The sequence below is a fragment of the Botryllus schlosseri genome, chromosome 14 (genome assembly GCF_051294905.1).
Source record: "Botryllus schlosseri isolate E-star chromosome 14, Bs_hap1, whole genome shotgun sequence".
NCBI lineage: Eukaryota > Metazoa > Chordata > Ascidiacea > Stolidobranchia > Styelidae > Botryllus > Botryllus schlosseri.
The window spans coordinates 17,123,716-17,151,290 of record NC_137249.1 but is presented as its reverse complement, the minus strand read 5'-3'; the positions used below and the strand labels follow the sequence as shown (position 1 = coordinate 17,151,290).

The following is a 27,575-nucleotide window of genomic DNA, read 5'->3' as shown; positions in this document are numbered from 1 at the left end:
TCGCATGTTACATGGCGTAAAACTTTATATGTCTTCGTGCGGCGTGACGCGGTAATGGCTAACGCCGATATGCCCACTTTTATAAATCTGGCGTATTTTATCTTGGTCGAAGAGGTAGGCCTACTTGGAAACTTGAAATCGCGCGCTTGAAACTTGAAAAAGTTACATAAAATTGCATAAAATACTCTATAATTTATGCTAATTCTCTAAATAATTTTGGGCCCCCTTTGAGCTCGCTTCCCCCAATTGTGGGACTTGGGGTGCGGCAGTTACGGTCCTGTCAATACCTCTAACTATGCCTATATCTATAGGTACTGCCCGTTCAACTGGATAGTTAGGGCACATTGCGTTGAAACAGCAGTGATGTAATCTTATCAGTCTACTCACGACTTGCCTGCAATCCTAATTGAAAACTCCAGACTCCAAGCCAAGCAAGAGTATTTTATAAATTTATTTTTCATAGATCGATTTCTCAATACTTGTGTGGGGGCCGCGGTTGGCAATCACTGGTGTAGCTGATATGTACCGACAAAAGGCCCACTGGCTGAGGGGGGTATGCGGTTTGGTTTATCACCCTATGGGGCCAAAGACCAATTTTTGGAGGGTTGCCAAAGTGCTGTTTTTAGTTTACCAATATTTGGGGGGGGGCGATGATCGGCGTGGAGCTTCAAAAGGGGGCGATGAGCCGAAAAAGGTTGGGAACCACTGGTCTAGGCGATGTAAAGAAGAGGTAAGCACAGCACAATGAATGAAAAATAAAGCGACAATGAAGCTGTGAAGCATTTGAAAAAATATATATTTACCCTATGGTGTGCCAATATGGTTTGGAGACAGCCACATGGACATGGAAAAGATTGTTACTTTTTCTCTTGTTTTTTTTTTAATGCAATGTCAAAAATCAGCATGACATTCAATATCCAATTTGACTTGTGCAATACGACCTATTCCTCATGGGCCAGATGTTGCAATAGCATTGCCTTCAAAAGTTTTACCAGCAGTTGACCAAAAATTCTCTCGGTGAGAGTATTTGTCTGAAGAATGTTCTCAGCATGAGTGTGATGATGATCAGCAGCTATATAAAGTTGAATCAAGCTGAACTGAATAACTGTGTCAAAAATTTGAATTTGCCAAATAAATCTGCTCTTATTGTAGGCTCCAGATTAAAGGCCAAACATATAGCCTACTTTGCACTGATACCACTGTTGCTATGGTATATGCATCGTGATAGTGAATACGCTCTCTTCATTGCCGGCGAACCCTCTTTAGTCTATTGTGTTGATGTCTAAGGTATCATAGAGAAATTTGGAACCGTGAATTGCGCCTCTTTATTTATGCATGAAGCAAAAAAGCTGTTTTGTCGCACAATACAAATCAATGTGCATTTATCCCTGTAGCGCAGCTGGCATCAAGAGGTCTTACGAGAATATCAAATTTGGAATAAAGTGTTCAAACTACTCAAAGGTGTAAAGTTTCCATTGATTTTGAACTCATAAATGTACTGCTGGTTCAACGATCTAGAAATACAAGGTGTCCTTGTTTTATGTGTGAATGGAACAGTAGAAATCATTGAATTATACGTAAGTGGCCATAATGAGGGAGTATCTTACACCAGGCTTTAAAATGTTTTAAAGCCTGCTGCTCTTATCGACAGATCTAATGTTGTATTTCCACCATTATATGTTAAACTGTATCTCATGAAAAAGTTTTTAAAAGCTCTGATCAAAGAGAGTGCACGTTCTAAATATACATTCACGAAACGTTTCTTCACTTGAGTGCTGTTACAGTTAAAGAAGGCGTATTTGTTGGATCTCAAATCAGAATACTCACCAAACCACTATTTCTTATTGGGAAGTCGGATTTAGAAAAACTACACGACTCTCCCTCATTGAAGTTGCATCTAAATTTCTTGATAATGCTAAGGATCCTTTTTATTTGGAGGGTTTAGTCCAGTGGTTCCCAACCTTTTTCCACCCACGTACCATTTTGAGGTTTTATGCAGTGCTCGCGTACCGCCTACATAAGTTACGCGCGTTTCCACTATTTATGACGTCATACTCACGTATTTGACCTATGCGAGTTGTATTAACAAATTCTATTAAACTAGGCCAGGGATGTCAAACATACGACCCGTGGGCCGGATCCGGCCCGCCATACGATTTTATCCGGCCCGCATAGCAATTCTGAGCACATTGAAAAAAGATTATATTATCCATCACATCCACAGTAATAAACCAAATTACAAAGTCCGCGTTGACAGTTAAATATCTTGTATTCATCACAACGCATACGCAGGGATAACGCCAGATTATGACTAAAGCAGGGGTAGCCAACCTTTTTGCCATTCACATTTCGACTACTCGTGTAGCCTACGGCCGCATTCCATGGCATAATCGTAATGAACGAGCTGGACGCCAAATACCCAGGTTAACGTGTCTATGTTCGTTTCTGGTAAACTCCAGACTAATCTATTTAATGGTAGGCTTACTATGCGCACTAAAATCGCGAGTGGTCAATGGTAATGTTAAGGAAGGAAGTGCTCATAGTCGCGCCAAGCGCGAAAAAAATTCAGATTCACAAATGAATTTCGTCATTGATATTAGTAGTTTTACATATTACCATCAAACATTTATCCTTTCTCATCCCGTGTGATCAAATTCACTGGTATAGAGTAGATGTAGGGGTGGTTTCGAAAATTTAACGCAAGTTATAAATTATGATGCATCTTCGCGTGGGCCAATTCGTATTAGTAACTTTGTAGCAAGCAGTTATTTCTTGACCTCCCATCAGGATTGTTAGTATAGTGAGGAGCACACGATTCCGAGCTGATATTTCCATGTGAGGCGCATCATTTTCCATTAATGTTCGCATCTGCATTGTGGGGCTCTGATTGCAAAGGGTGCTATACTATATTAAAATCGAAAAATGTAATCGCGTTGAATCGCGCGCAGCGCGAAGAAAATTTCAAGATTAATTAAAATCTTTCAAGAAATCGGGAGTCAATTCGTAAATTCGAATTGCATGTCGACGGCCGCCAACACATACTAATTGAATAGCGTGTCTACGGCCGCACAAATACCCTCTTACGGCCGCAGGTTGGCCACCCCTGGACTAAAGCAAAGGGAACACTGAAATATGTCTACTTGTATCGCCGGTAATGACATTGTATTCAACCGGACAAACATCGTATTTTCGCCAATTTCATTGCTCGCAAATAATGGTGTTGCGAATCGCTAGAATGAAACCCCTACGATCCGTGTATTATCTATATATGCTTGATAATAAAGTATTCCAGCGAGAAGCAATGGCACGGGGCAACATTTTGGATTCCGTTGACTGGTCCGGCCCGCGAGCGATTTCATGACTTCTATCCGGCCCGCAATGCAATTTGAGTTTGACACCCCTGAACTAGGCATTATCACTCAGGGTTGATGGGATGTATGGAATTGTTTTTTCACCACCAGTCACAAGAAGAACAACATAATGAAATAACAACACATATTCAAAAGTCAATTTATTCAATGCGATGGCTGCATTCGTTTATTTTCCACTAGCTTGTCGATGCGTGGTATACGTTTGTTTACAGCGCATCGAAAGTCATGTATGGGCGCAACAAGTCGGTTTCGTTTCTTCGACTTGAAAGTCATCAGGGATGAAAATCCTTGCTCGCATCCTCACGTATAAGAGAAAATTAGCAGCTGATGGGGAATAGCGTGAAGCGACTGCTTCAAAAATCTCAAAATCAACCTCACCTGAACTAGTAACTCCCTTCGGTCGAAAAAAAAACAGAATCTACTCGCGTACCACCTGGAAGACCATCGCGTACCACAAGTGGTACGCGTACCACAGGTTGGGAACCACTGGTTTAGTCTAAGATAGTAAAACCTCAATCCAATAAAGTACGTTAGTGAGAGCTTTGTAGGATGTGTTTCGCGTCATGCGTATGCATAAACGGACCTAAACGGGCAAATGCGCCCTTAATACAGGCGTTTTTTCGTAAAATTTCCAATCGACTTTTTTGAATAAGTGTGACTCGTGATGGGGTAATTCTGATGGTAAATTCAGAATCAGCATCGTCAAATTAGGTAAACACAATTAATCGTTCTAAAAAAAGAAGAAGAAAAAAGTTGAAAAATGTCGACCAGTGTAATTGTTCGGCTACAATCGAAACTATGCTAATAGCTTCAGTATTTGATTCATGATAAGCAGTGCTTGACTGTGCCTTAGCGCATTGTACATTGTTTGTGTTTTGTTCAGAGTAAAATATAATCTGACGAGTATTGATTGTGATGTGTGGTGTTGACTAAAAAGAGACCATCACTTTCACTCGACTTCCGATGTCCCCGAATTTTATGAAGCTCCGATGTTCGTTGCGTCGGACTCGAGTTTTTTTATCACATTTTAATACATCTTCTACAAAAAGGGATAGTGATAATATTTTTTCGAACAACAGGTGGATTTTTTGTGCTCGTGCAGCTTAGGGGGAATATTGATAATAACCCTACATCAGGGGTCGGCAAACCCCGGCACGCGTGCGGGGTCGGGTGCGGTAGCGACCAATAATTCAAGACTCACTGGCGTAATGGATACCGTTGCCAGCTGCAGAAAAACGGTTGGTGGTATTCCTTGCTTGAAACGTAAAATATTAATAATTTGAATGTTTGACACGCAAGCGGGTATAAATTTTACATATTTTGGCACGCTGCACACAAAAGGTTGCCGGCCCCTGCGGCCTACATCATCGATCGTCTCTTGTGCAAACCTGGGGGCGCCAGACCATGAATATTTTTAATAGGGGATTAAGCCCAAGTTCTATAGCTCAGTGCGCAGTGGGACTAAGCAGCGCTCAATGAAAAAAAGTTGAAAACTACTGTACTACACTGATCTGATCCATGGTTACTCACCATGACCTCGTTTTCCGATCTAACATGCATACTCTATTTTAATCCATAGAACATCACGTCGACGGATATCCGGTTCTACCCGTGAATTATTTCATTAAGCTATACGCTTAGAATTAGCGACGCTGGCAATTCACATATGCGGGACAGTATCACAACTTCCTCTGCACGATTCGCGACGTAACCACGCCACATAACCGTACCTCGTACGAACTACCAATCTAGTTAGTTGAGTTGACGTTAAACCAACCGCGTTTTGGAGTACTTTACTCATAGTACTTGGTTGTCGAACACATGGGTAGTAATCATTTGGCGCGATACGGGTTTGTCTGATGTTCTCGCAGCCATGCTAGCTCAATCGCCACTACAAAAAGTGGGTGGGTTTCAGGGTTGAAACAGCTCCCACTTCTCATGTTCTGAGATCCACGTGGAAGAGAAGTTGCTACATGCTGTACACAACTCGCCCCTGACAGCCGTCCACCAACAAACATTCGGCCACCAATTTGTCGTTAATAACGACACCACGCTACACCAGTGGGACTGACAGCGAACTCGCACGCCAAGTCGGGCTTTCATTTTCAGCTCTAAACACGTCTCTTAAACGCACATGAGCAAGCACAGATACCAGGTTGATCACAACATACCGAAATCGGCAAGCCCTATTGGGAGTCCATCCTATAAGCAACTAGGATGCTGTCATAGCCAAGCAAACTGCGTGCTGAACATAATTCCATTACATCTTATACACACAACAGAACTACAATAACAGTGAATGAAGTACATGTTTTATTAGGCATTTTTCAGCAAACAGTGATGGCCACGTAAGATGCAGATGATCCAATCCGTTCGTAAGCAGAGAATCTTTCTTCATCATAGTGGTCGCACTCATCTTGCTGTTAGCCGGCCGGTCTACTTGGACCTTGCACGCATCTTTCGGCGCTTACGCTTCAACCTCCTCATTCGCTTCTTTCTCCACTATAGAATAAAGATATGGTCAGCTTTAGATGTAGGCAACACTGGTTGTCAAACAATCAAGAGGATTGCAAAATAATCGACAAGCATGTATTATACAATTCACAAATTATTATACACATCGGGTCCTATAGTTGTTACATTTCATCGATTATACAATAGGGCTCATTACACAAATGATATTGAGCTTCTACGACTATGCTCATGCCTATTAAAACTAAGGACTAAAATGAAATTTCCCCAGTCAAAATCAACCCCGACTGGAAACAGTACTTGCTTTCCGTAAAAAGTTGCACTCGAAATAAGGGTTTCTTGCATAGTATAATCAAGTAATTCAACAGAAAGTTGTGGGTCATCTTGCCAGCAATACCAGTATGGTCTGCAACTGATCAGGAATGTGCAGGACTGTTTCAGTACGGCCGTAATCATATAGAAGACATGTGAAGTACCATACCTTGCTTTGAATGACCCTCACAAAATGAGCAGTTGCTCTAATTATGCGGATCTCAAGTATGGTGGGATGCCTATATGGAATCTCGGTTATTTTTTGAAATAAATCCAGCGTGATGAGAGCTTTGTTTGTATGGAATAATTATGCAATTGAGCAGAAAATCCTGCGTGACGTTGCCACCAATTCCACTCCGGGTGGGATGTGGTAAATACAAGTTTCAATTTTGTGCCATCCCATGAGCTTAATCAGATGTTTTTATTATACTTCTATAGACACAACAAACTTTATGACAGTGATAAATTTGGCGCCCCCTTCATCGTCATATCACAAAATACAACCAGAGTGTTTAAAATCCCATCGGACAGTTTTATACGTAATGTTATCACTGTTGATGAGAGGATTCTCCAGTATCAAACTCGGACTATAAACAGAGCAAAAACCATGAATTGGAGGTAAATCACGCCTTGCCCGAAAAATATCGTCAGTTAACCGCAGCTTCACGACCTCCTTCAGATGTTTTGATGCCCACAAGTTCGAGAACCACTGCTGAGCTTAATCAACACACTTCACAGTTGGCTCACATTCATCCTAAATTCTCTCAATATGAAACCACAACACAGAAAACGAAGTCTATGCATTAATTCGGAGTGGAATTGGTGGCCACGTCACACAGAATTTCTGTTCAATTACGAAATTATTCTATGCAGAAAAAGCTCTCATCATGCAGGATTATTTTCAAAAAATGTACCGAGATTCCATCCATCGATCCATGACCATTATGCATTTGTAAATTGTGTGATGGTTCAAGAAACATGGCGCATATAGATCAGGAAATTCTTATGGGAATGTGAGGTTATTTTCATTGCATGACATGCATTTCAGTCAACAGAAGCATGCCATATACCTAATGGAATATATTATTCCTAGTACCAATATCATAGCATAATTCTTGAAGAAATACAGGTGTAACTATATCGATATCAATTACTACTTATTTAGATACCCAAGGTCTCTTTATATGAATCATAATTCAGTAAAATTCTTCATCAACATTATTCCGAAAAAGTAGCAGCCATTTCTAATATTTTTCATGGTTGACCTAACAAACGTAAGTTTAACAAATCTAGTTTAGGATTAACAAGAGCATATAGTGAATGATAGAACTAAGTAGTACCAACCTTAGGTCTCATATTATCTTCGAAGAACTTGCGACTAGATAGCGTAGCAGCAATACAGCGATTACCAAAGATGCAACAGCTAAAGTTTAGGAGACGCTTCGCGCTCCGTAACTGATCAGAAAGGATCGAACAAGCGAGAGAATTTTTCAGAACACGAGTCCTATCTCGTTGTGGTTGACTGATCGTTATAACATATGGCTCTTGTAAGCTTGTTCGTTTATGGAAATTTCGATCAATCCATAATGATCACACGATTGCAGCACTACCAAAAGATAGTAAGGATTGGTAATGACTCTGTGAATTTACAAAGTTCTCCATCGATCCACATATAGTGAAAATAACTAAGCTACCTGACAAAGACGGTGAGGGGGCGCCATTGGCACGACAGACTCCAGATTAGTCTCTAAAATAGCAATGAAAATAATAGTAATCAATAATCGTCATATTGTATTTTCATGTAATCAAGACCCACACAATGTACAATGCGATGTAATGAACAGACAGGAGGACACCGATGCGGCAAGTTTTGAAGTGCGGGGGTGCGCCCCCTCCATCGCTGTTCTTAAGGCGTCTTTACTATGAATCCAAGAGAAAGACACCGGTGAAGGACGAATACAAGGAAGCGAATGAAAATAGGGGCCGAGGTGGATATTAGATTGAAAGACAGTATAAGCATAACAATTTACAACGTACGTTGTAAATTGCTATGGTATAAGCCTACTTGCTGATCGTCTGGATACCCAGTCCTATATTTTCATTAATCGCATTTTGTCTTGTGTATTGCATTATGTGCATGTACATTGTACATGTACTGTGTAACATAACATAACATCGTTGGGTTATATTTTTGATCTAAACAAGTCACACACAATGTACAATGCGACAAGACACAACGCGATGTCAGATAAGAGGCGCCTTTGCCAGTAGATACGTTTGATACTGAAGCGTCATTCACCTACGTTGCATGCGATGCCTTTGGTATATACTACGTGAAAGAGAAGCGATCTACTCTGAAGCGTTATTGTGTAGTGTTTACATGTTTGTCCTCTCGTGCTATCTATTTGGAATCTTTGAATGCTATGACCACTGATTCCGAAAGACAATCCGAACCGTGAAGCTGCTCTTATTCCTTTGTTGCTGAAAGTTGGTCATATCTTGTGTGATGATTCATACCGTACATTTCTCGCTGAAGTTGAAAATATTGTAAGTTCAAGACCGTTGTATGAACAAAATTTGAATGACCCATCAGCTCCAATCCCATTATCCCCTCAGCATATATTCTCACATTGAAGTCCAAGGTTTTGTTGCCTTCACCAGGAATATTTCAGAAATGTGATATTTGATCAAAAGATGGCGCAGGGTCCAGTACCTTGCCAATGAGTTTTGGAGTAAATGGAAACGTGAGTATTTGAGCTCTATGCAAAATCGAAGTAGATGGAAAGATGACAAGCGGGATTTTAAACCCGGCGATATTGTTTTAATTTCAGACCCTAATCATAAAATCAAAAGAAATCGCTGATTACAATTATGATTGTACCAGTATATGTCGTGCTTTAACCAGGGCTTAGGAGCCGGAGCCGGAGCCCGGAGCCGGAGCCCCGGAGCCGTGCATTTTCACCGGAGCCGGAGCCGGAGCTCTACATAAAATTTAGCCGGAGCCGGAGCCGGAGCTGGAGCCCGTTATTTGAGGAGTAGCTCCGGCTCCGACCTTTTTCAAAAGATGCAACAACCACATCTGCTGATTTATCATAATTAAACACCAGGCCTGAATTTTAATGCTGTGCTCAGCAATGGCGTGGAGTAAATTGCGTTCTAGTGCAACTATGATGTTGTCGACAATTGACAAGTATTCAGTATGAAGTCACAAGCCGGCACGGCGGCACCTATATGTCTTTGTTGCTACATCGGGTGTTACTGACGGCTGACGGACTCTAGATTACTATAGATAACTAACCTATTAGTAGATTAGTAATCTATATAGACCAGGAATGGCCAACCTTTTCGGCTAAAGGGGCATATGCAATTGACGAACGAGTGCGCGGTCCACTAGCCACGCCAAGCGGGTAAAATTTTCTAAGTTTATAAATAAACTAGGTGAGTATTGCGGGTCTATTGTCAACCACCCGCTAGGCTCAGTTTGCAAGGACACGACTATTCGGCGTCTGGACACATCGATATCGAAGGTCTCCGATAATATGCGACAATCATTTTGTGCCTACATTTTACCGTCGACGATTTTATGCGAGCGCAAACGCGAAAAGACTTTCTTCCGTAATTGCGAATACAGTTAGACTCAATCGGGTAAATTAGGCGTGTTTTTTTTTCATTTTCAGTAGGGGGTAGGCTACCAAGCAAGAAATCGTGTGACAATTAAACACGCGAAGCGTGAAGAAAAATTTCGCTACTATTTTAGTTTATTGTAATGTACGACGATTTACTGAAAATGTGACTGGACCCTGGATCTGCAAAATCCTCTCGCGGGCCACATTTGCGGGCCACCCCTGATATAGACAGTACCATTCGATAATTTCAGAGCCGGAGCCGGAGCTGGAGCCGGAGCAGTGGTTATAATGCGGCTCCAGAGCTGGAGCCGGAGCTAATGTATGATAGAAGAGAGCTCCGGAGCCGGAGCTGGAGCAGTTTAAATTTACGGCTGCTCCAAAGCCCTGGCTTTAACGCACTGCGGTTAGGCTCCCCTTTAAAACATTGAGACAATAATAAGAATGGCCAAGGTAAGACCAAAAATATTTCCAATTTCCGTGTATTTACTGAAGAGAAAGGGAAGTCTGTCATAGCCGAAGTTTAGATTTGTGCGAATATAATTTGCCTGTATTTGACTACAATATGAGTGGTCCTCTTCCTGCACTAATTTTCGTAGGCGCAGCATCCTTCCACGACCAGACCCTGTGAGCTACGAAAAAGGCCAGTGATAATACCGTCGCCGTGATGCACATAATTGTTAACAGCAGTCTCTCGGCCTCGTTCTTTAAAATTTAGTTCATCTAATAGGCCTACCCCAACGTTTCTTGTTCAGATAATCCTTAAATACATCCATATATGATGATACCTTCCTCTACGAATTTCCTTTACCTTTGGCTAGTTTTCGACTATACATGCATATAACAAACTAATCTTTCAAGTAAACACGCATTGCAAAGATTACTCTGTCGTTTTATGGTTCGAGTATTTATTCAATCCCAACGTAAATATATACATATGCTTGTTCTAGTTTGATATCGAGAAACATGAATGTAGAAACATAAATTACACTTCAATTGCTTTTTTCTTCTTTTAGAAGTATTCAACTCTGCTGTTTCTGTTTCAATTGCTCCTTAAATTCATACAGCCCTTTGTTGCACACGTCGTAGTACGGAAGCTTTTTGAGTTTTGCAACCCAAGTCGTAATATTTTTGAACTGAGACAAATCAAGATCGAAGAGCTCGGTGAATGTGACTCCGGCCAAAACAGATAAATCTAAACAATATGAATGATTTTTAGACTGAATATTTTTGAAGTCAGAGGATGTGACTGCACCAATGTGACTATAAACAAATAATAAATTACAATGTGTCTCCATGGCACACCGACGCGTTTTGTGATGGTAGCCTATATATTTTTATATGCGTTGAGTAAAGTTCACATGAGTCGATAGTACAGCAAGGAATCGAATAGAATATATGATGGGCCATTGGTAATGGGTTCAATACCTAAATCGGTAGCTAACTACGACACTCTCCGGTCACTCAATAAATCATATCTCTTTACAAAAATGACAGTAGTTGACGATGATAAATTCCCAGCATTCCTCGCTTAATTGTGCTATTTCAACGACTGCGATCCATACTGTCACAGACCCATACATTTCAACAGTTCTGTTTGTACAATATACGTTGTACAATGTACGTACATGTACAATTGTACAGTCACAATGTAGGTATTTCATTATTGTGCATCCCAGTTGTATAGTCACGCCCTAAAATTGACATCATCTCGATGGTGTGCTGGAGGCCAAGAAAATTATAACTATGGCAAGAGAAGAGGTGACAATCAGAGACGGGGTTGTTTCGGTGATCACTCAGACATCAATAATTAGCCTATATAGAATTTGTGAAATAAAATACATTGAGCATACGAAATTTCATACCTGCTATAGTCAATTGAGATCCAGCTACATACGGATGTTCAGCGAGATAGTATTCATCCAGTACCTTCAACGCTTTGAATACCTCCTCTCGTTTTTCGTCTATATCAACATTGTCTTTATTCCCGAAAAGTTGTGGTCGCTGATATGATAGATAAAATCGGACAGAATATTATAAAACAACAATCCGCGAGGTCACGTGCTGCGGACAATGCACTACTCACCGCGTATTCCACAATAGCATGATAAAAAGTACTCTGGTCGGCATTGAGCACATTGTCGACTCTCGCGCGAGCTTTGGGATCTTTCGGAAAGAGCGGATGCGTTGGTCCCCCGAACATTGTCACCAAATACGGCATAATTGCGCGACTATAATCAAGCGAGTTATGTAGAAAATTCATCTCAAATATCCAGAAAATGATATATAATATATCACGGTGTCCATAGCGGTCTATCTAAATGAAATGCCTACCTCTCCCAAATTTTGAAATTTCCATCAACGTATGTAGGAACTGTGGTCATCGGATTTATCGCAGAGAATTCCGCAGATTTATGTTCGCCTTTGAATAGGTCCAACGACTGAAGCAAATAATACCACGATTATCTATGATATTAGTGATTGCGGACTCATACTTGATGGCAAAGCAAATCAAATATGTACCTTGATGTTGGGCTTGATTCCGAGGGCACCGCATGTCATAAGCACTGCTCTGCAAGGAGCACTTGGCCATGCTACGTATAGATCTCCACGAACATCTTTAACAGACGACCCAGAATTTGAAGGCCCCCCTGATGTAGACTGAATCTATAATTGAAATACAAAATTGGTGGCCTGTCCTCAATTTGTAAAAGTACTGTATAGCAAATGTTCAACTCGTGCAACCACATACCTGTACTTGCTTGGAACTATTGCAACCCATATTCTGTGCTGTGTGGAAGGTGGATGAATAACTGATCTGATGCCAATATAGCAAGAGGTAAGTGATGCGACTGACCTATATTACGTCGCGAAGAGAAATTAATGCTGAATCATAATTTCGCGGACCTATTCTCAGATTTTAGATTCCATGGGAATAAAGGATTTTTGTTTGTCAAGTGCGCGTTACTATTATTACGGCCATAGCTTGTTTACATCAGTTACGGGTTCTTAGCAACAGGATATCGCTCACAAAAGTTCAGTTATAAACACAATAAAGGCAGGTCTACACCATCCCATTGTGAATAGACCGTCAGTTAAATACAATACCGGAGCTTTTTGTAGATGATATAACACAAAATGATACCTATTAAAGATGTAGGCAATAGCCTATATTATGTATGTAGACACAATTCATGTCTGATGTGACAAAGGTCGTATTCAAGACATATGTTTTGATCAATGGTATTTTTGTATATATTATTGATTCTTTATCAAACCACGTAATTAGGAGATAATGGCCTAATTATTTTCGAAAAACGAAATCGCATATGCTTGAAAAAGCAGTAGATTGCGATAATAAAATCATAATCTAGGGTTTCCATACGTCCTCCTTATTGAGGAAATTGAAAATGGCAATTCGTCTTCCTTTACTTCTTTTGAAGCTCGGCTAATGGACAGCGTCAACTGAAAATCGGCATCAATCACGTGATAGGTGATACGAACGTTCGAGCGGGTCATTCGGGAGTCGAGTCAAAATGATGACACTTTTTTCTTAAGCCCACACAGCAAATTTCAAGTAAATATATCGAAATCAGCTCTTAGCAGTTTAGGTACACTAACTTCCATGATTTTGAAAAGCTGTCCTACCTTCCGATTTCAAAATATGGTAACCGTATCATAAGCACTGGACGACAATTTTCCAGCGTTGACGTGACGTCATGGATTTATATCGACGTTGTGCACAAAATTTAGGCCAATTTAAGCCCCACGAAGCATTAGAAACATCCGTGATTTCACCCTACCTATTTTTCGAGTATAGTACAAACTATAGAATCAGGGTTGTAATGACTCGACTCGAGTCACGATTTTATGATGACTCGACTTGACTCGAGCCATTTTCTCAAAATACGGAAATGAATCGACTCGAGTCAATCTGCGTATTGACTCGACTTGGACTCGAGTCATTGCGCATGACTCGCACCAAGTCATATGACTCGAGACTCAGACCGACATTTCATTGTTATTTCGAAGAATAGTAAAGTAAGCACACTATTGGGATTTCGTCTATTGGTACTAGTACTTGAAAATGCGACCAGAAACTGCTAAAATGAGAAAAATTGCAATATTATAAATGCGAACTATTCAATATCACCAAACAGAGTTATAAAAAGTGGATTTAGCAAGACTTTAACTGGAAACTTGTCATTCAACACAATGACTTGGACTCGACTCGAGTCATAATACCATGACTCGGACTCAACCCTCTGGTCGCTGACTTGGACTTGACTCGATCATGAATTGAAAATGACTCGACTTGTGACTTGGTTACAACCCTGTATAGAATACGTGTTGAATAGATTTGGACGACTACGAAATCTAGCATATTGAAATTGATCTAAACATCAAAAAACCAGAACAATGCTCTCCTCGTTGACCTGACTCAAATGTAACTAGACAAGGAAAGTGTGAATCCTTTTAAACACTTAGCAGCGCCAAATATATTTTCAGACCAAAAATTCTACAACTTCCTACCACCACACACGGCTCATTGCAAATCTTGTAGCACTAGTAGTTTCAGAAAATGCAGTTTATGACTTTTTCTTCTTATTTTTCTTTCCTCCGCTTTTCTGTGAATTGATGTCTTCTCCCTTCGCCAACGCAGCAGCCTTTTTCAATTCCAGTAATTCCATAACAGCTTTGTCTATAACACTTTTTTCCGCCTTATTAGACTTCAGCTCCCTCACAACTTGACCCTGGGAGTATTATAAAATAGGCAGTCACAATCGTTTTACTGCACAACTGATAAGTGAAGTCCGTAGAGGCATCTGAGAGTGAATGAAGACACAGAGATGGTCAAACTAATTATTGACATGAGAAGAGTAGCATTAAGCAGTGCATATGGATAAGGGCCAAAATATGGCAAGAATACTAAAGGAAAGAAAAGTACTCATGGGGCCCTAAAATCAAGTGTTTGAGTAATATATTACTCTAATACATTGGTACTCTACGTCCAACCGGATGTATTCGATTGTGAACACTATCGAGAATTTAAAAGTTACCAATTTGCCTCTGTGCATGTGCAATAACTTGATACAAATTTGTACTGATTCATCCATTCATGGTCAGGCAACGTTTGGCGCATTTGTTGACAACTGAAGTCTGCGAGTTCACTGGAATTGGACGGTATGCGCAACAAAATTAGATATATTTTATATGGACATAAAGCAAGAACTAATAGGGTAGTAGACAATAAGTCGATGCATATTGCATACTTTGTCCATAATAACTGTTTAGCACCAGTAATAAAAATCTGCAAATCTGAAAGTTTGATTTTTTTGAAAGGGCTCGGTGACTGGAAAACGGCTGCGAACCACTGGTGTAACAGGCTGGGGTCTAGATTTTATTATGTGCAGTGCATGCTATTTTCCATGTGAACAATCCAAAAGAAGACATCTTGCTCCCTACACAGGTCAAAAACATGATGTACATACACTTTAGTACAAAAGCTTAGCAAACCCACTCCTGTTACAGAGGCCAAAGTAGATAGTTAGCCAGAAACATTGCTAACGGAGAAAATAACATTTCGCAAATTGCCAGAATGTTACAGCACTAATTAATATGAACTTTAACATACATGTACTGTACGACGTACGTACATTTGGCTATTAGTCACATATGGTAGACCACTGCCAATCTTTGTATTACACACAAAGTTGCCGAAACAGCCATTGCAGAAACTTTCTCCATATTACCTTGATGGGTATCCACTTGTGTTCTCGTGAATATTTATATCTTTCTCAAACAGTCAAGCCTTTGTTGGCTAGTGTGAACGAGAATACATCTAACTTTCATGAAAGTGTAGCGCGACGACAGACACACTGGCTTGCAAGTATAACAGCTTCACACGTTCACATGGGACCACGAACTTCTTTTCACATACAGAATCAAAATTTACCTGAGCTGAAACTTTCGCTTCGAGCGCAGCGATTTCAGAGTCGGAAGCTTTATTGCTTCCGTTACAGACTTGCGGTTGAGATTCCTCTTTTGGTTGCGATTCCTGTTTCGGAGTCTCCTGATCTCCGGCGTAACGATTCTTCAAGTCTTCCATCTCCTTTTCGTCCAGTTTTCGGAACAATGGAGAAGGCTATGTATTGGAATATAATCAGCTTCTTCCCACCGGATAATAAGGGCAACTGTTACAAACTATATATTGGCACCTTGTTTATGGCGTGTCCAGAAGGTAGGAACTGAGTGAATTTCATGGACAACGTTTTCGTTAACTCCATCGGCGCATTCATTTGCTCCCAGATGATCTTAGCTGTGGCGGGCATGAATGGTTCCGACAAAATAGAAAGGAGAAATCCCAGGTTCACAGCAACCGTCGTGACTGTGCCGGCACGCTTCCTGTAAAGACAAAATTTTACCATGTTACATACCATCAACTGTACATACCATCAACTGTAAAGTTCACAGTTACTGAGATGCAGCACAATAAAATAGTTATATTTGTCAGAAGTAGCACTACTAACTCCGATTTACTTCAACTACTTACTAAAGTCTACTTACTTGATAATTTTGCAAGATAAACAACCTACTTTTTTAATTTTGTTTGGCAGTAAGAAGTGTTTGGATGGAATATATACAGTATTATGAGTGCCATTGTGATAAAAGGCGTTTAAATATAGTTCCCCCCCCCCCCCCAACCACTGTCACAGAATATAGAGATTCTGGTTATTGCCACAATCAATTCTGAGACTCGCTGTGATTTTGGAACTTTGAAAGTTGTCATAGTATGTGGTGACATGACCTGATCTACATTTTCAAATTACTCCTTTAGAAAAGATTAACTAAAGAAAAATCCAATTTAGGGGTATTAAAAGTCCCTGAACACGAAAATGCCAGATTGCCCAATGCAATCGGAACCATATATATAAATTGGTGGCAAGATTACTGAGTAAACTCACTTATCCTCCGCCGATCCTTTCATCAACTTCCACGGTTGGTTTTCCTGAAGATACTGATTGCCGAGTTTGGACACGTTCAATATTCGTTTCAAATTCTCCTTCAACCTAAAAAAGAAGTCTCAGACCACCAGTTTTCAAGATCACCCACGTCGTCAGCTTCACCTGATTTTCTCCATATCGACCATATATTCCTCCAGCTCCCGGTTTACCAGAGCTATGAGCTCGATGTCCTTATCGCGCAAAACTACCTCGGGCAGAATCCCGCCGTAAGTACCGGCGGTAAATTTCAGGGCACTGCAACTCAGACGAGAAGCTTCAGTTTTGTTGAACACGAGCAACTTGAAACAAATTTCACCGATTAATGAAATTTCCCAAGTTGTTCAGCAGCTCCGAATTGTTCTTGAGCATAAAATCGCTCCAGTTGAAGGTGGTGTCTTGATTCTCCGGACGCATGTACAATAGATAAAATCTCCATATATCGGCGTCTTCAAAAATTGATGCAATAGCCAGATTTAATTTGTTTTAAACAAAGCGGATTCTCCAATTCCAGCCGGATTTGGAATTTAATTTATAGTCAAACTAATTTTGGGGCATGGAATTTTCCATGCCGAATTCAGTATTTTCATGCGAATTTTGAATAAATTCGAGGAAATACAGGATGTGGAGTTGTATTCAGTCATAATCATGAACTTTGGGATTTCGCATTGAATTTGAACCGAAAATCCGGATGTTGAAATAGTAAAGCCAGCAATGAGCAAAATTCTACTTTGACTTTATCATAGAGCAGTATTGGGAGCAAGTCACTCGATTTTTGATGGTGACTTGAGTCAAGCCAAGTCAAGTTGCCATTTCGAAGTATGAGGCCTGATAAAGTCATTGCATTTTTCTAGCTGTTAAAAATACAGATTGAGTTGCCATCCATTTTGAATCGAGAAACGAATATAGATCCAAAGATAAATGCAAAAAGCATTGCTTCACTCACGCATACCTAGAACTGCTAAACAACGTAAGCAACTGTATAGCCTCAGTCAATCCACATTTTTTAAACGCCGAGCCAAGTCATTTTTGCAAAGTGACTCGGGTCAAGTCTAGCCATACTAAAACGTTGACTCGAGTCCTGTCATGACTCTAGTCATCCCAACACAGCCCTAGAGCAATGCAATCTTACCTATGCCTGTTTCTTGCGCGTGATTGCCAAACACTCCAACTCCCCTACTTTTAGAGAACTTACCATCTTCATAATTTAGATATTCTAAAAAATGAACAAAGCAAATGTAAATACGAAGGTTTACATACATCAATGGTCTTACCGGTTGCATTCAAGTGGGAAACAAGGGAATAATCATCGTCAGTACCAAGTAGACATGATGGGAAGATAACCGAGTGAAAAGGCACGTTGTCTTTAGCCATGAAATTGTATAACTCGACTTCCTGGAAATGTATTTCATACGACTCAATCTAGCCGAGTATTCTTGCACAGATATGTATCAAACCGCTGGATTTTTCCACCACTTCTCCCATTCGGATGTGTAGTTCGCGGTGATCGAAAGGTAACCGATTGGGGCGTCAAACCACACATAGAACACCTATTAAAAATAAAAACTGATATTCAAAGTAGTTGAGATGTTACTCAAGGTCCGCAGCAGGGCTGGGTAAAGTAAAGACTATGTACCTATTAAGGACCTATTATGACACAACAACAGTATTATCGTCTCAAAAAGTTCAAGTATAATAGCTTATTAGTGGCCACAACGAAAACGATGCTAGCTACGCTACATGTCATGCAAAACAATCTCATATTTCAGGAGCATGACTATTTCGCAGTGACCATTAATGATGGTCAATCACTGCAAAAATGTGGAATATTTGGAGCCTTTTGCAGCATGTCTTTTTTTTACGCTGAGATACGGCTAACCAAGGTTTCGAGGTTCCAACAGCGGACACACAGTATCAAAGTATATTTTTTGTTTTTAAAATATTACTCTCGGTGTGAAAGCGTATATTAAATCGGGAAATATTCACCTTGTCTGTGTACCCCTCCAAAGGAACAGGGGTACCCCATTTCAAGTCCCGGGTTATACATCTCGGCTTGAGACCGTCTCGCAACCACGATTCGGTGATCATCTTGGCATTTCCGGTCCAACCGCTATTTGAAAACGATTTTTTCAAATGTTCACGCAGTTTGGGCTCCAACTGAGAAGTTTGAAGACAAGATATTGTAAGCACAAGTTATGCTATCTGAAGCGAGCCAATAAGTTGTTTCAATGATGTGTATTGATTTGTTAAATATTAAAGCTATTCCTTGAAGAGAGCTTGAAAGCAGTATTTAGCTGATTTGCTATAAAAAAAAACGAGACGTTCTTATGACATTGTAATGGTGAGTGAGTTATAGCCTTCATGTGTGATACATTGTCGCAATTTCCGTCGAAAAATAAACATGTTTAATATTGTTGCTTCACGGTTTCACTGACAAATGAGAATGAGTGGGAAGTCATATAATTATGCCCCGGTGCATGATTAGTGAAACAACAGAGAAAAAATGCTTTGGATGCAAAACTTAGGAAATTGGTAAATTGGAGTGTGAAGCATGGAAACGATACTATATTTAGTTCAATAATAATTTGCGTAACTTTTACTACCATCAACTCAGCCAAATAATGTACAATGTAATAAGTAAGACACAATGCCATCCAAGTCCATATAAAAATTTCTATACTCTCTTCAACAAATAATCAAGGTCTACAGTTGCACAAGTGCATCAAAAACCTATGTGAGTACTCGAGGAAAAGTAGGAATACTTCAACATCCTCACCTTAGGAAGATCAATGTAAAGATGCTCCGATGATTTTACTTCAGGCGGTGAGCTGCACAACTTACACCTTGGAGCCTGAAAATACAGAAATACATATCACACGAATTTCATAAGATTTGGTCGAAATAAGGTAACCTTTAACTCAATGGCATTAATCAGTTTCCCACATTTATCACACTGGTCCCCGCGAGCATCTTCGTAGTTACATAATGGACAAGTGCCTTCCACGAACCTGCAAGAAACAATTACGCAATTCTACATTTTAAATCTACTGAATGCTGGGAACACAATCATTAGCAAAAACAAGTCTCACCTGTCTGCCAGAAAGCGATCACACGAAGCGCAATACAATTGCTCTACAGTCTGCGGCATCAAATAATTGTTTCTGTGCAGGTGCCAAAATATGTCTTGAGCAATCCTGAAACATACTTGAATTAACACAATTACAACCAATCTCGTCAGTTGACATACTTGGTTTGCGCTTCGGTAGTCGTCCTTCCAAAGTAATCGAAATCAATTCCGAACCAATCGTAAACTTCACGATGAAGCTTATTATATTTATCGCAAATCTGCAGAAAGATTTCGATGTAACAGATACAATAAAATATGCGCTCAATTGCCTTGAATTCCAACCTGTTGTGGTGTGAGACCTTCTTGCACCGCTTTAGTTTCAGTGGCCGTACCGTATTCATCAGTGCCGCATATATACAAGCAATTCCAATTTCGCAGTCGACAGTATCTTCAAATAAATAAGTGTATTTAATGCTGGAGTTGGCATGTATAGACACACCAGTACCTTGAAAACACATCCGCACTCAGTACGCAGCCAATTATATTTCCGAGATGAGGTATGTTGTTGACATAAGGCAACGCGCTTGTGATCAAGATGTTTCTCTTCCCTTTTTCTGGCAATCTAGAAATGTTACCTTGGAGCAATATTTTTGAAAGCAGATGCAAGAAACGCGCTTTACATTGGATGATGTCTTTCAATTTCCGAGTTTGAGGCGGGCCCTGCAACCCACGCCGTTTCAGCAGCCTTCAAATCGGATGGTGAAATTTGGTCTGTAGCCTTGACAAGATTATGTTCAGAGACGCCATCTCGAGTGAACACATTTAGTAGATACCTTTTTCTCTACAACTGGAGACTGGTGTTTGGATTGGCCGTCCACCCTTGATTTCACAGAAGAGTTTTCTTTATGCACGTGTGTGAAGTATTCCTAAGCACACGAGTGGCACCCTGTACAACTTATGGAGAGTCACTAGGCCTATTTATTACACTTACTGACACACAGTCCCACGATAGCATGCCTAGTGCCTCGCGAAAGTGGGGCTTCTCGGCATACTTTTTCAGCCAGTCGCAGAGATGAGAATACTTTTTCAATACTGACTCATGTTGACTCAGCAGAGGATACAGGGCTGCTGCGTATATGCACTGCAGAATTGGATCCTGTAAAACAAGGAACAAAATATTATCTGATCTAAAATAGTCAAGTGAAATCGGTGGCACTTGATGCACATACACTACGTAGTTATATCAGGAGATAATTATACAAGCATACATATGCATCTTAATTCAATTCCAGTTACACATTTACTGGCTTCGAGAGATTATAAAAATCACAAGCAGTCCAACCAGACTCCGCTTTCTGCTAAAATGCCTATCTCAACGGTATCATACTCATTTAGACATATCGGCATATTGCCACAGCGTGTTGCATCCTTATTGGGACTTTACATATTCTACAACAGGAGTGATCTCAAATTATCTGTGGATCTGCTATTCTATTCATTTCAGCAACTATGATTGATGACCTCGTCCCACAATGGAAATTATGGAATGGTTCCGAGAACATAGTAAACATTACATTCTATAATAGCTTTTGCCGCCCATCACTTGCTTCTTCACCAATACTTGTATAGACCTACAACCAGGGTTGTAATTTGTAATGACTCGAGTCGCAATTTTTCGTTGACTTGAAGTCAATTTGCTTAATGACTTGACTTGTACTCGAGTCATTGCGCATGACCCTACTAAGTCATGAGTTGATACCAGAGGTGGTCAAAGTAGTCAAGGAATCTACTCAAGTAGAACTAGAAGTGACAAAATCTACTCAAGTACGAGTAGAAGTACTTCTTCCATAAGCCACCTAAAACTACTTTTAGCAGAAGTAGAATTGACTGACTTCAAATGACTCAAGTAAGTAGGTAGTTTTGAAAACAGTCTTAATTCGTTCGAATGCGATACCGGTACTAACCCTTTGTCTACTAGAAAACCCCGTCTCAGAGAATATCATGACATGGCGCCTTACCCTATATTATAAGGTCCCAAGGTTTGGTGAAGAGCAATATAGAGAAGTTGTAACAAATAATAACAAATATTGTGGATCGTAAAATTTATATTTATTGTAGCTTCATTTTCGGAAAATAGAGGCATTACTATACACTTGCTTTTATGCTTAAACATGTATGTTCTGCAGACAAAAGAATTTGAAGTAATTAGAACTCAAAGTATGATACTCGGAACTGAAAGTGAAATATAAATACCACTTCTAAAAAGCGGAAAATATAATTCATGTCTTTTGTCCATAAAGTTTCAAAGGTGATCTGCTAGAACAGGTGTAACGTTAAAAAAATCCGCATTTTCCAGATTAGCAGGACACGTCATGGGCTGCTAGATTATAGGTAATTACTAGATTGCGAAACAGTAGTTTCAAATCTTATGGTGGGCCATATTTACTGTCATGAAATATTTGATACGGGCGACAATGCGGTTTGGAATCAAGCAATCCGGTACGGAAATAATATTCACTGATACTTTCGTGAAAACATATTTGTCACTCTATATAACTACTGCTCGCGAAGCGCAACAAAATTTCTGGGCTTTACTCGACTTTTATGGATATTAAATGTTGGTACGCAGTGAAAACATCACCTATATTCCTCAGGCTATCTTTCGTATTGGGGGATTAGACTACTTCTACCTGACAAACTGAAAATAGCAAAAGGTAAGTAAGTAGATCACAAAATATTACGAAGTAGAAGTAGAGAAAATCAGATCTACTTGAGTAAGTACCAGAAGTAGAGGAAAACTACTTGAGTACTTCCCAAAAGTAGAAGTACTTCGTTACTGACCACCTCTGGTTGATACTTTCTACACGACTTACTCAAGTTTCCTAAATCGTTACCGACAATTGGAAAATAGGCCCTGTCTTTAATCAGTTTGAATAAACATATTCAGAGTGAGAGAAATGACAATGTTATGAATCAGAGGCCTTCGATATCAATCATCCAAGAGTTTCAGCGAAGTGAGTTGAACCTGACTTGAACTCGATAAATAACAGTAAACACTATGACTTGTACTCGAGTCTTAACACTATTGCCCGTTGCTCTCTGACATGGACTTGACTCGATGGTCGGGTTACCATATTTTGGAATCGGGAAAGTGGGACAATAATAATTTTCAAAATTTTTTAACTAAGAATACCGGAAGTTAATCTTGAAAAAATGGTAAATTTCTATAACTTCGCAGTCGGTTGACTTAAAAATAAATAAAAGACCAACTTTCCGGCTCAGCTACCAAAATAGCCGCCGGAGCGTTACTTCAGTGCTGATTTACTGTATCTCAATTTGGCACTATATTTAACCAAAATGATCAAAAAAGAGGACATTTAGGCGTCCTCGGAGGACATTTTCAAAAACCTGAAAAAGGAGGACGTAATGGTAACCCTACTTGTTGGTGAATTGAAAATGACTCGACTTGACTCGAGTCAAAACTATACGTGAAATTGACTTGTGACTTGATTGCAGCCCTGCCTACAACTCATTTTATATCGTGATTGATTAATTAGCTCTATAAAATTATTTTATTGGTAATCGCACCCGCATGTGGTCTAAGTAGTTATTAATGAGACTCCGATGCCAGCCGAGATAGTGCCGTGAATATCTACTAAATTACAAGCAAAAGTAACGATTTATAAGATATACCAAAAGTACTTTACAAAAGGTATTGAAGATACTATCTGACTGACTATCTGACCGAGTGTCTTACTACGATAGTTGAAAGATATATTTACTTATTATGAAAATATAAACATACCTGATCCAAATCCTGCTTAGTCCATGCTTCATTCAAGGCTGACAATGCCGATTGAAAGTCCGCAGACAATTCTTTCTGCTGCAAGGCCAAGAATTGAATCACGTTTTGTCTTAAACACTGCTGTTCCCACTCGATCCATTGTAACGTCTTGTAATTGACTTGATCGCCAGGTTTCGATACTTTGTGAAGATACCTTGACATGAGATCACGAGGTATTGCCATTGGACAATCTAGTGAGTCAGTCTAGCAATGTAAAATTTATATGCTATTCAATTTTACCTTACAGCCGCATTTGCTGAAAACAACACCGCAGTCGATGGTAATTTGATGCTGAGTAGGTATTCTGAAATTGTATGCCATTCATCAGTACAAAATAATGCTAGAAATATGAATTGAAGTTTTACCAGAAGTGTCTATTGACAGTGACATTTCTCTCTTGAGCGAGCGGCAAGCAACTGCTACCTTAAGCAGCTCGGGAGAAATCGGAGACTTCACAACCAAAGACATTGTTATGTTACATCTAATATGAAGATACAATCTAAAACAACTATTGCAAATGTTAAAGGCAACAGTATTAAACCCAAAATAGCATTTTGTTCACAAAAACAAAGGTGCATAACATTTGTATTGATCATATGAAATTCCACGTTCACCATCACATGAACCATCATGTTTGACACATGATGCCATAGAGTTCTTTCACTTTAGTTGACTAACAACTGATTTTACCAATTACTGCAATAATCATTGATTCAACCTTTCTTGCTGACTATGTGACACGTCCGACAGAGACAGCTACCTCTTGAATTTTCAAACCTTACATTGCATCTGATAATTCCAGTGCGCTCATTATGAGTGTGCTGTGTACGATGTTTTGATTGTTCCGTAAGTCACAGATATGTGATACTTTGTGTATTCTTTGGGTGTTTTTCTTGGGCTGAATGTTGCCGAGAAAGTATCAATGTAAAAGCAGCTGTTTGAGAGGAGACATCAATCATCTTAAATCTATACCTTGTTTCAATTTGCCGTGAAGCTTCAAGCGTTAATAAAAAAGGTTTTCGAGTCATTATGTGTTTGTATTTGAGTATTTCAAGGATGAGACAAGCACCCACCCAGACGGTAGCTACAATCAACATGTGGAACAATGAGTGCGGATGAGAACCAAAACTGTGAGAGCAGCGTTTTCGCTTTGCAGAGAACAGAACCGCCATGGATATAACTGGCATTAATGATGGTGTAATAAATGTTTTATTTGGGTAGTAGTGCTACTGTAAATCAACAGCTTTGAATTTGCAGGAGCAAATTTCATTCATAGACAATGTTTACATATTCGATTGGTAATCATCAGTCTCTCCACCAGACCCCAGTCAATAATATCTATCTTGGATATTCAAAACCGAAAGTGCGATTCCATGTTACGATTAAATGCTGAATGCATATTTCAACATTTTTCGGAGCTCATTCGAAACATTTCTGAACCACCCTCGGCAATGTTAAATCATGAAATAATGCGGGTCACGATTGGACTCGAAGCCTATATAAAGTAAATGAGGGTTGCAGTCCAGCGATTATAACACATCATTGAAACAGTAACACAACTAGAATAAAGTTACATTCATTGCATTCATTACATGTCAGGCAATATTGCTTTGAACATTTTCTTGTTTTTATCACAACCTCAGATTTCAAACAGTAAGGTTTGGTCATTCGACCTCTATTTCACTCAACTATGATTGATTCATCGTGATTGATAACAAAAGAAATATGGACAATATTGGTCAAGGGAACTTGAATTGTATATTTCTATATCCTGGAATTAGTTTCAAATTACTCTGTAGAATTCAGTATGTCCGATGTTTTCTTATTCCGAGCAGAAGCAGTAAGTAACAGCGTAACAACCACAGGTCAATTTCATAAAACAGAATGTCACTAATACTGCTTATCGCTGCTCGTCGTATTCAGAGACTATATGACACCACCGAATTGATGTGAATTTCCTGTCACACAATGGTGTGCTTTGATTATGGCGTGTTGTACTGCACTCAAAGCGAATATATATTCTGTTCTAACTGGTAACTTGTATGTCAGTCCTCGATTAAGGAATGGAATGGTGATGTATACTGTCAATAACAAGAATCATGTCAACACATATTCATCAGGTATATCAATTGGTGGGATCGTTGAGCCTGAGGCACTTCTGTGTTTACTATCCTATATCGAAATGCTTCTAACGTGTAACAGATACTACTATGCCGCACTTGAATATCTACTATTATCTGCTAAACCTCTCAGGTATAATAACTCTAGACATCACGCGATCACAGAAGGTTGATTTATTGACAATAAATTCAGACTTCACCAGTTGATTCGATGTCGTACAATTCACCAGTTGATTCGATGTCGTACAATAGAATGTCTCTGGTATGCCCGAATGAATGCAGTCGAGGTATATTCCAAGGATTTAGGAGTCTTGTTGATCCCTCAATCGCTTGATACCATACTTCACTGTCGCAGCGGTAGTTGTTTCAGGAACCCAGGCTCCACCAGCTATCTTTCTATCCAAGGACTTGCAGTACCATATACCCACAGCCACTCTTTTCAGGTCATCCTTTCCGCTGGGGCCGGTGTATTTCTTGTGCTGGGACACCTCCATGCGCTTGATGAGTTTACGAAGCGATGCACCGTATCTGGTTCCATACTTTCCGACGATTCCGACCTTTTTGGTACGCTTCGCCATGATATCCCTGCGATACAGCTACCCAACAGTACTGCACAAACGAAAAGGACCCGTGGATTTCGCACCGCCATCGCGTGGATCAGAATTCACGAAAATGTCGTGGATTGCATGGTCCGCTTTGATAGCTGAAAATGAAAGCTACGCTGTAAATTGCTATGATGAAAGGGCGGGTGTTCGTTTTTAGTAGCATTTTCTTATCAGTTCAATACACCTCAAAAATTGCGATACAATGAAAAGATAGGAAAGTGTCGAAACGACTTAGAGTAGTCTTTGAGATCAGACACTCACCTTGACCTAGGCGAATTGTAAGGAGGAGGTATGCACTGCGCACCGAATGAAAAGTATAATAGAAGATAGCAAGAAAAGCAAGCGACAAAAATGGAGTGGCATGTGACGGAAGACGAGAGCGATAGGTCAGGTCGTAGTCCGGTAATCTTGAGGGTGCACTAGTATTCATTTTGTAGAAATTATGCTGGTATTTCAAATTGAATGTGGACAAGCTCGTCGACTGTCGGATAGCCGGCGGGATACTGTTCCACACATGTCAGGTCCGGTATATTTGATAGAGCGATCATAGCAATTTACAACGTTGCAATGGAGCGATGTTCTTTTCGACCTATCAGATGATCGACGACGTGGATGCGTGTGCGCCGTACTTGTGCGCTTTTGATTCCGACGTAAAGAAGTCAATGAAATATTCGGGGCAGACCGCAGTGGAACTGATACATAAACTTCACGATTTCTAGTTTACGCATATCTTTCATGTTCAGGACACCGAATCTCTTCAGCAGCACTTGTTGGATGGGTAACCTGGCCGCTCTGGGCCCCTAGCGAAGATACGGAGTACGTTAAGTTGTAGTTTTTGCAGTGCCTCGAGTGTTATCTTGCATTAATGATGAGATCTATTTCACAAGACCAGTGAACACGCACAGACAGGGCCGTAACAGCACTTCGTCAGCCCCCCCCCCCCAATACGTTCGTGTTGGGCCCCCATAGGGTGATAAACCTCGCCCCCAGAACCTCCTCCCAGCCTGTGCGCTGTTTCCCGCTACTTATCCTTTACATTGGCTGTCCATTCAGTGTGTCAGCTTTTCTAGCCTAAACGCGCAAAGCGGGAGAAATTTCTATAATTCGATGACTGAATCGGTCAATATCATTTGGAATTGCATAGGCCTATGTCTTGCTAT

The 27,575-nt window shown here is 40.1% G+C and overlaps 4 protein-coding genes and 2 long non-coding RNA genes across 6 annotated transcripts in view; 2 read left to right on the top strand and 4 right to left on the bottom strand.

Annotated features, from left to right (window-relative positions):
• Positions 1-27,575, top strand: part of LOC145456454 (uncharacterized) — a 156,421-nt gene that overhangs the window by 106,322 nt on the left and 22,524 nt on the right. The gene's annotated exons all lie outside the window — the stretch shown is intronic.
• The window catches only part of LOC145456418 (pre-rRNA-processing protein TSR1 homolog), a 157,222-nt gene that overhangs the window by 112,550 nt on the left and 17,097 nt on the right, over positions 1-27,575 (top strand). The window lies entirely within an intron of this gene.
• LOC145456449 (uncharacterized) lies at positions 5,662-9,040 on the bottom strand. Its single transcript, XR_013920601.1, has 2 exons — positions 7,500-9,040; positions 5,662-5,873 (listed from the first exon to the last, which is right to left on the bottom strand). It is a non-coding gene; the product is annotated as an uncharacterized LOC145456449 (long non-coding RNA).
• On the bottom strand, positions 10,667-13,054 carry LOC145456438 (glutathione S-transferase 1-1-like). Its single transcript, XM_080334561.1, has 6 exons — positions 12,531-13,054; positions 12,302-12,445; positions 12,113-12,219; positions 11,865-12,009; positions 11,644-11,782; positions 10,667-10,973 (listed from the first exon to the last, which is right to left on the bottom strand). The coding sequence occupies exons 1-6, from the start codon at positions 12,558-12,560 to the stop codon at positions 10,801-10,803; spliced, it is 738 nt and encodes a 245-aa protein (XP_080190687.1). The 5' UTR covers positions 12,561-13,054; the 3' UTR covers positions 10,667-10,800.
• Positions 14,253-24,200, bottom strand: LOC145456417 (methionine--tRNA ligase, cytoplasmic-like). The gene is made up of 22 exons (XM_080334532.1): positions 24,056-24,200; positions 23,931-23,994; positions 23,652-23,844; positions 20,838-21,002; positions 20,680-20,772; positions 20,527-20,624; positions 20,352-20,468; positions 20,189-20,294; positions 20,027-20,124; positions 19,869-19,973; positions 19,691-19,787; positions 19,556-19,630; positions 18,766-18,936; positions 18,237-18,329; positions 18,054-18,174; positions 17,912-17,995; positions 17,099-17,228; positions 16,906-17,037; positions 16,744-16,848; positions 15,997-16,183; positions 15,735-15,923; positions 14,253-14,532 (listed from the first exon to the last, which is right to left on the bottom strand). Exons 1-22 carry the CDS (start codon positions 24,156-24,158, stop codon positions 14,368-14,370), a joined length of 2,691 nt encoding a protein of 896 aa, XP_080190658.1. The 5' UTR covers positions 24,159-24,200; the 3' UTR covers positions 14,253-14,367.
• LOC145456448 (large ribosomal subunit protein eL43-like) lies at positions 25,970-26,458 on the bottom strand. Its single transcript, XM_080334573.1, has one exon. It carries the CDS (start codon positions 26,386-26,388, stop codon positions 26,113-26,115), a length of 276 nt encoding a protein of 91 aa, XP_080190699.1. The 5' UTR covers positions 26,389-26,458; the 3' UTR covers positions 25,970-26,112.

Bases quoted from the DNA above. Each gene is read 5' to 3' on its own strand.
- LOC145456438 (XM_080334561.1), bottom strand. From the start codon at position 12,560: ATGGGTTGCAATAGTTCCAAGCAAGTACAG. The intron at 12,446-12,530 runs GTATGTGGTTGC...TTTCAATTATAG, and splicing joins ATAGTTCCAAGCAAGTACAG to ATTCAGTCTACATCAGGGGG. The intron at 10,974-11,643 runs GTATGAAATTTC...CATATTGTTTAG, and splicing joins ATCTCAATTGACTATAGCAG to ATTTATCTGTTTTGGCCGGA.
- LOC145456417 (XM_080334532.1), bottom strand. From the start codon at position 24,158: ATGTCTTTGGTTGTGAAGTCTCCGATTTCTCCCGAGCTGCTTAAGGTA. The intron at 17,229-17,911 runs GTAAGATTGCAT...CAATTTTTGAAG, and splicing joins CGCGCAAGAAACAGGCATAG to ACGCCGATATATGGAGATTT. The intron at 15,924-15,996 runs GTGCCAATATAT...TCCAATACATAG, and splicing joins CTGGACACGCCATAAACAAG to CCTTCTCCATTGTTCCGAAA.
- LOC145456448 (XM_080334573.1), bottom strand. From the start codon at position 26,388: ATGGCGAAGCGTACCAAAAAGGTCGGAATCGTCGGAAAGTATGGAACC.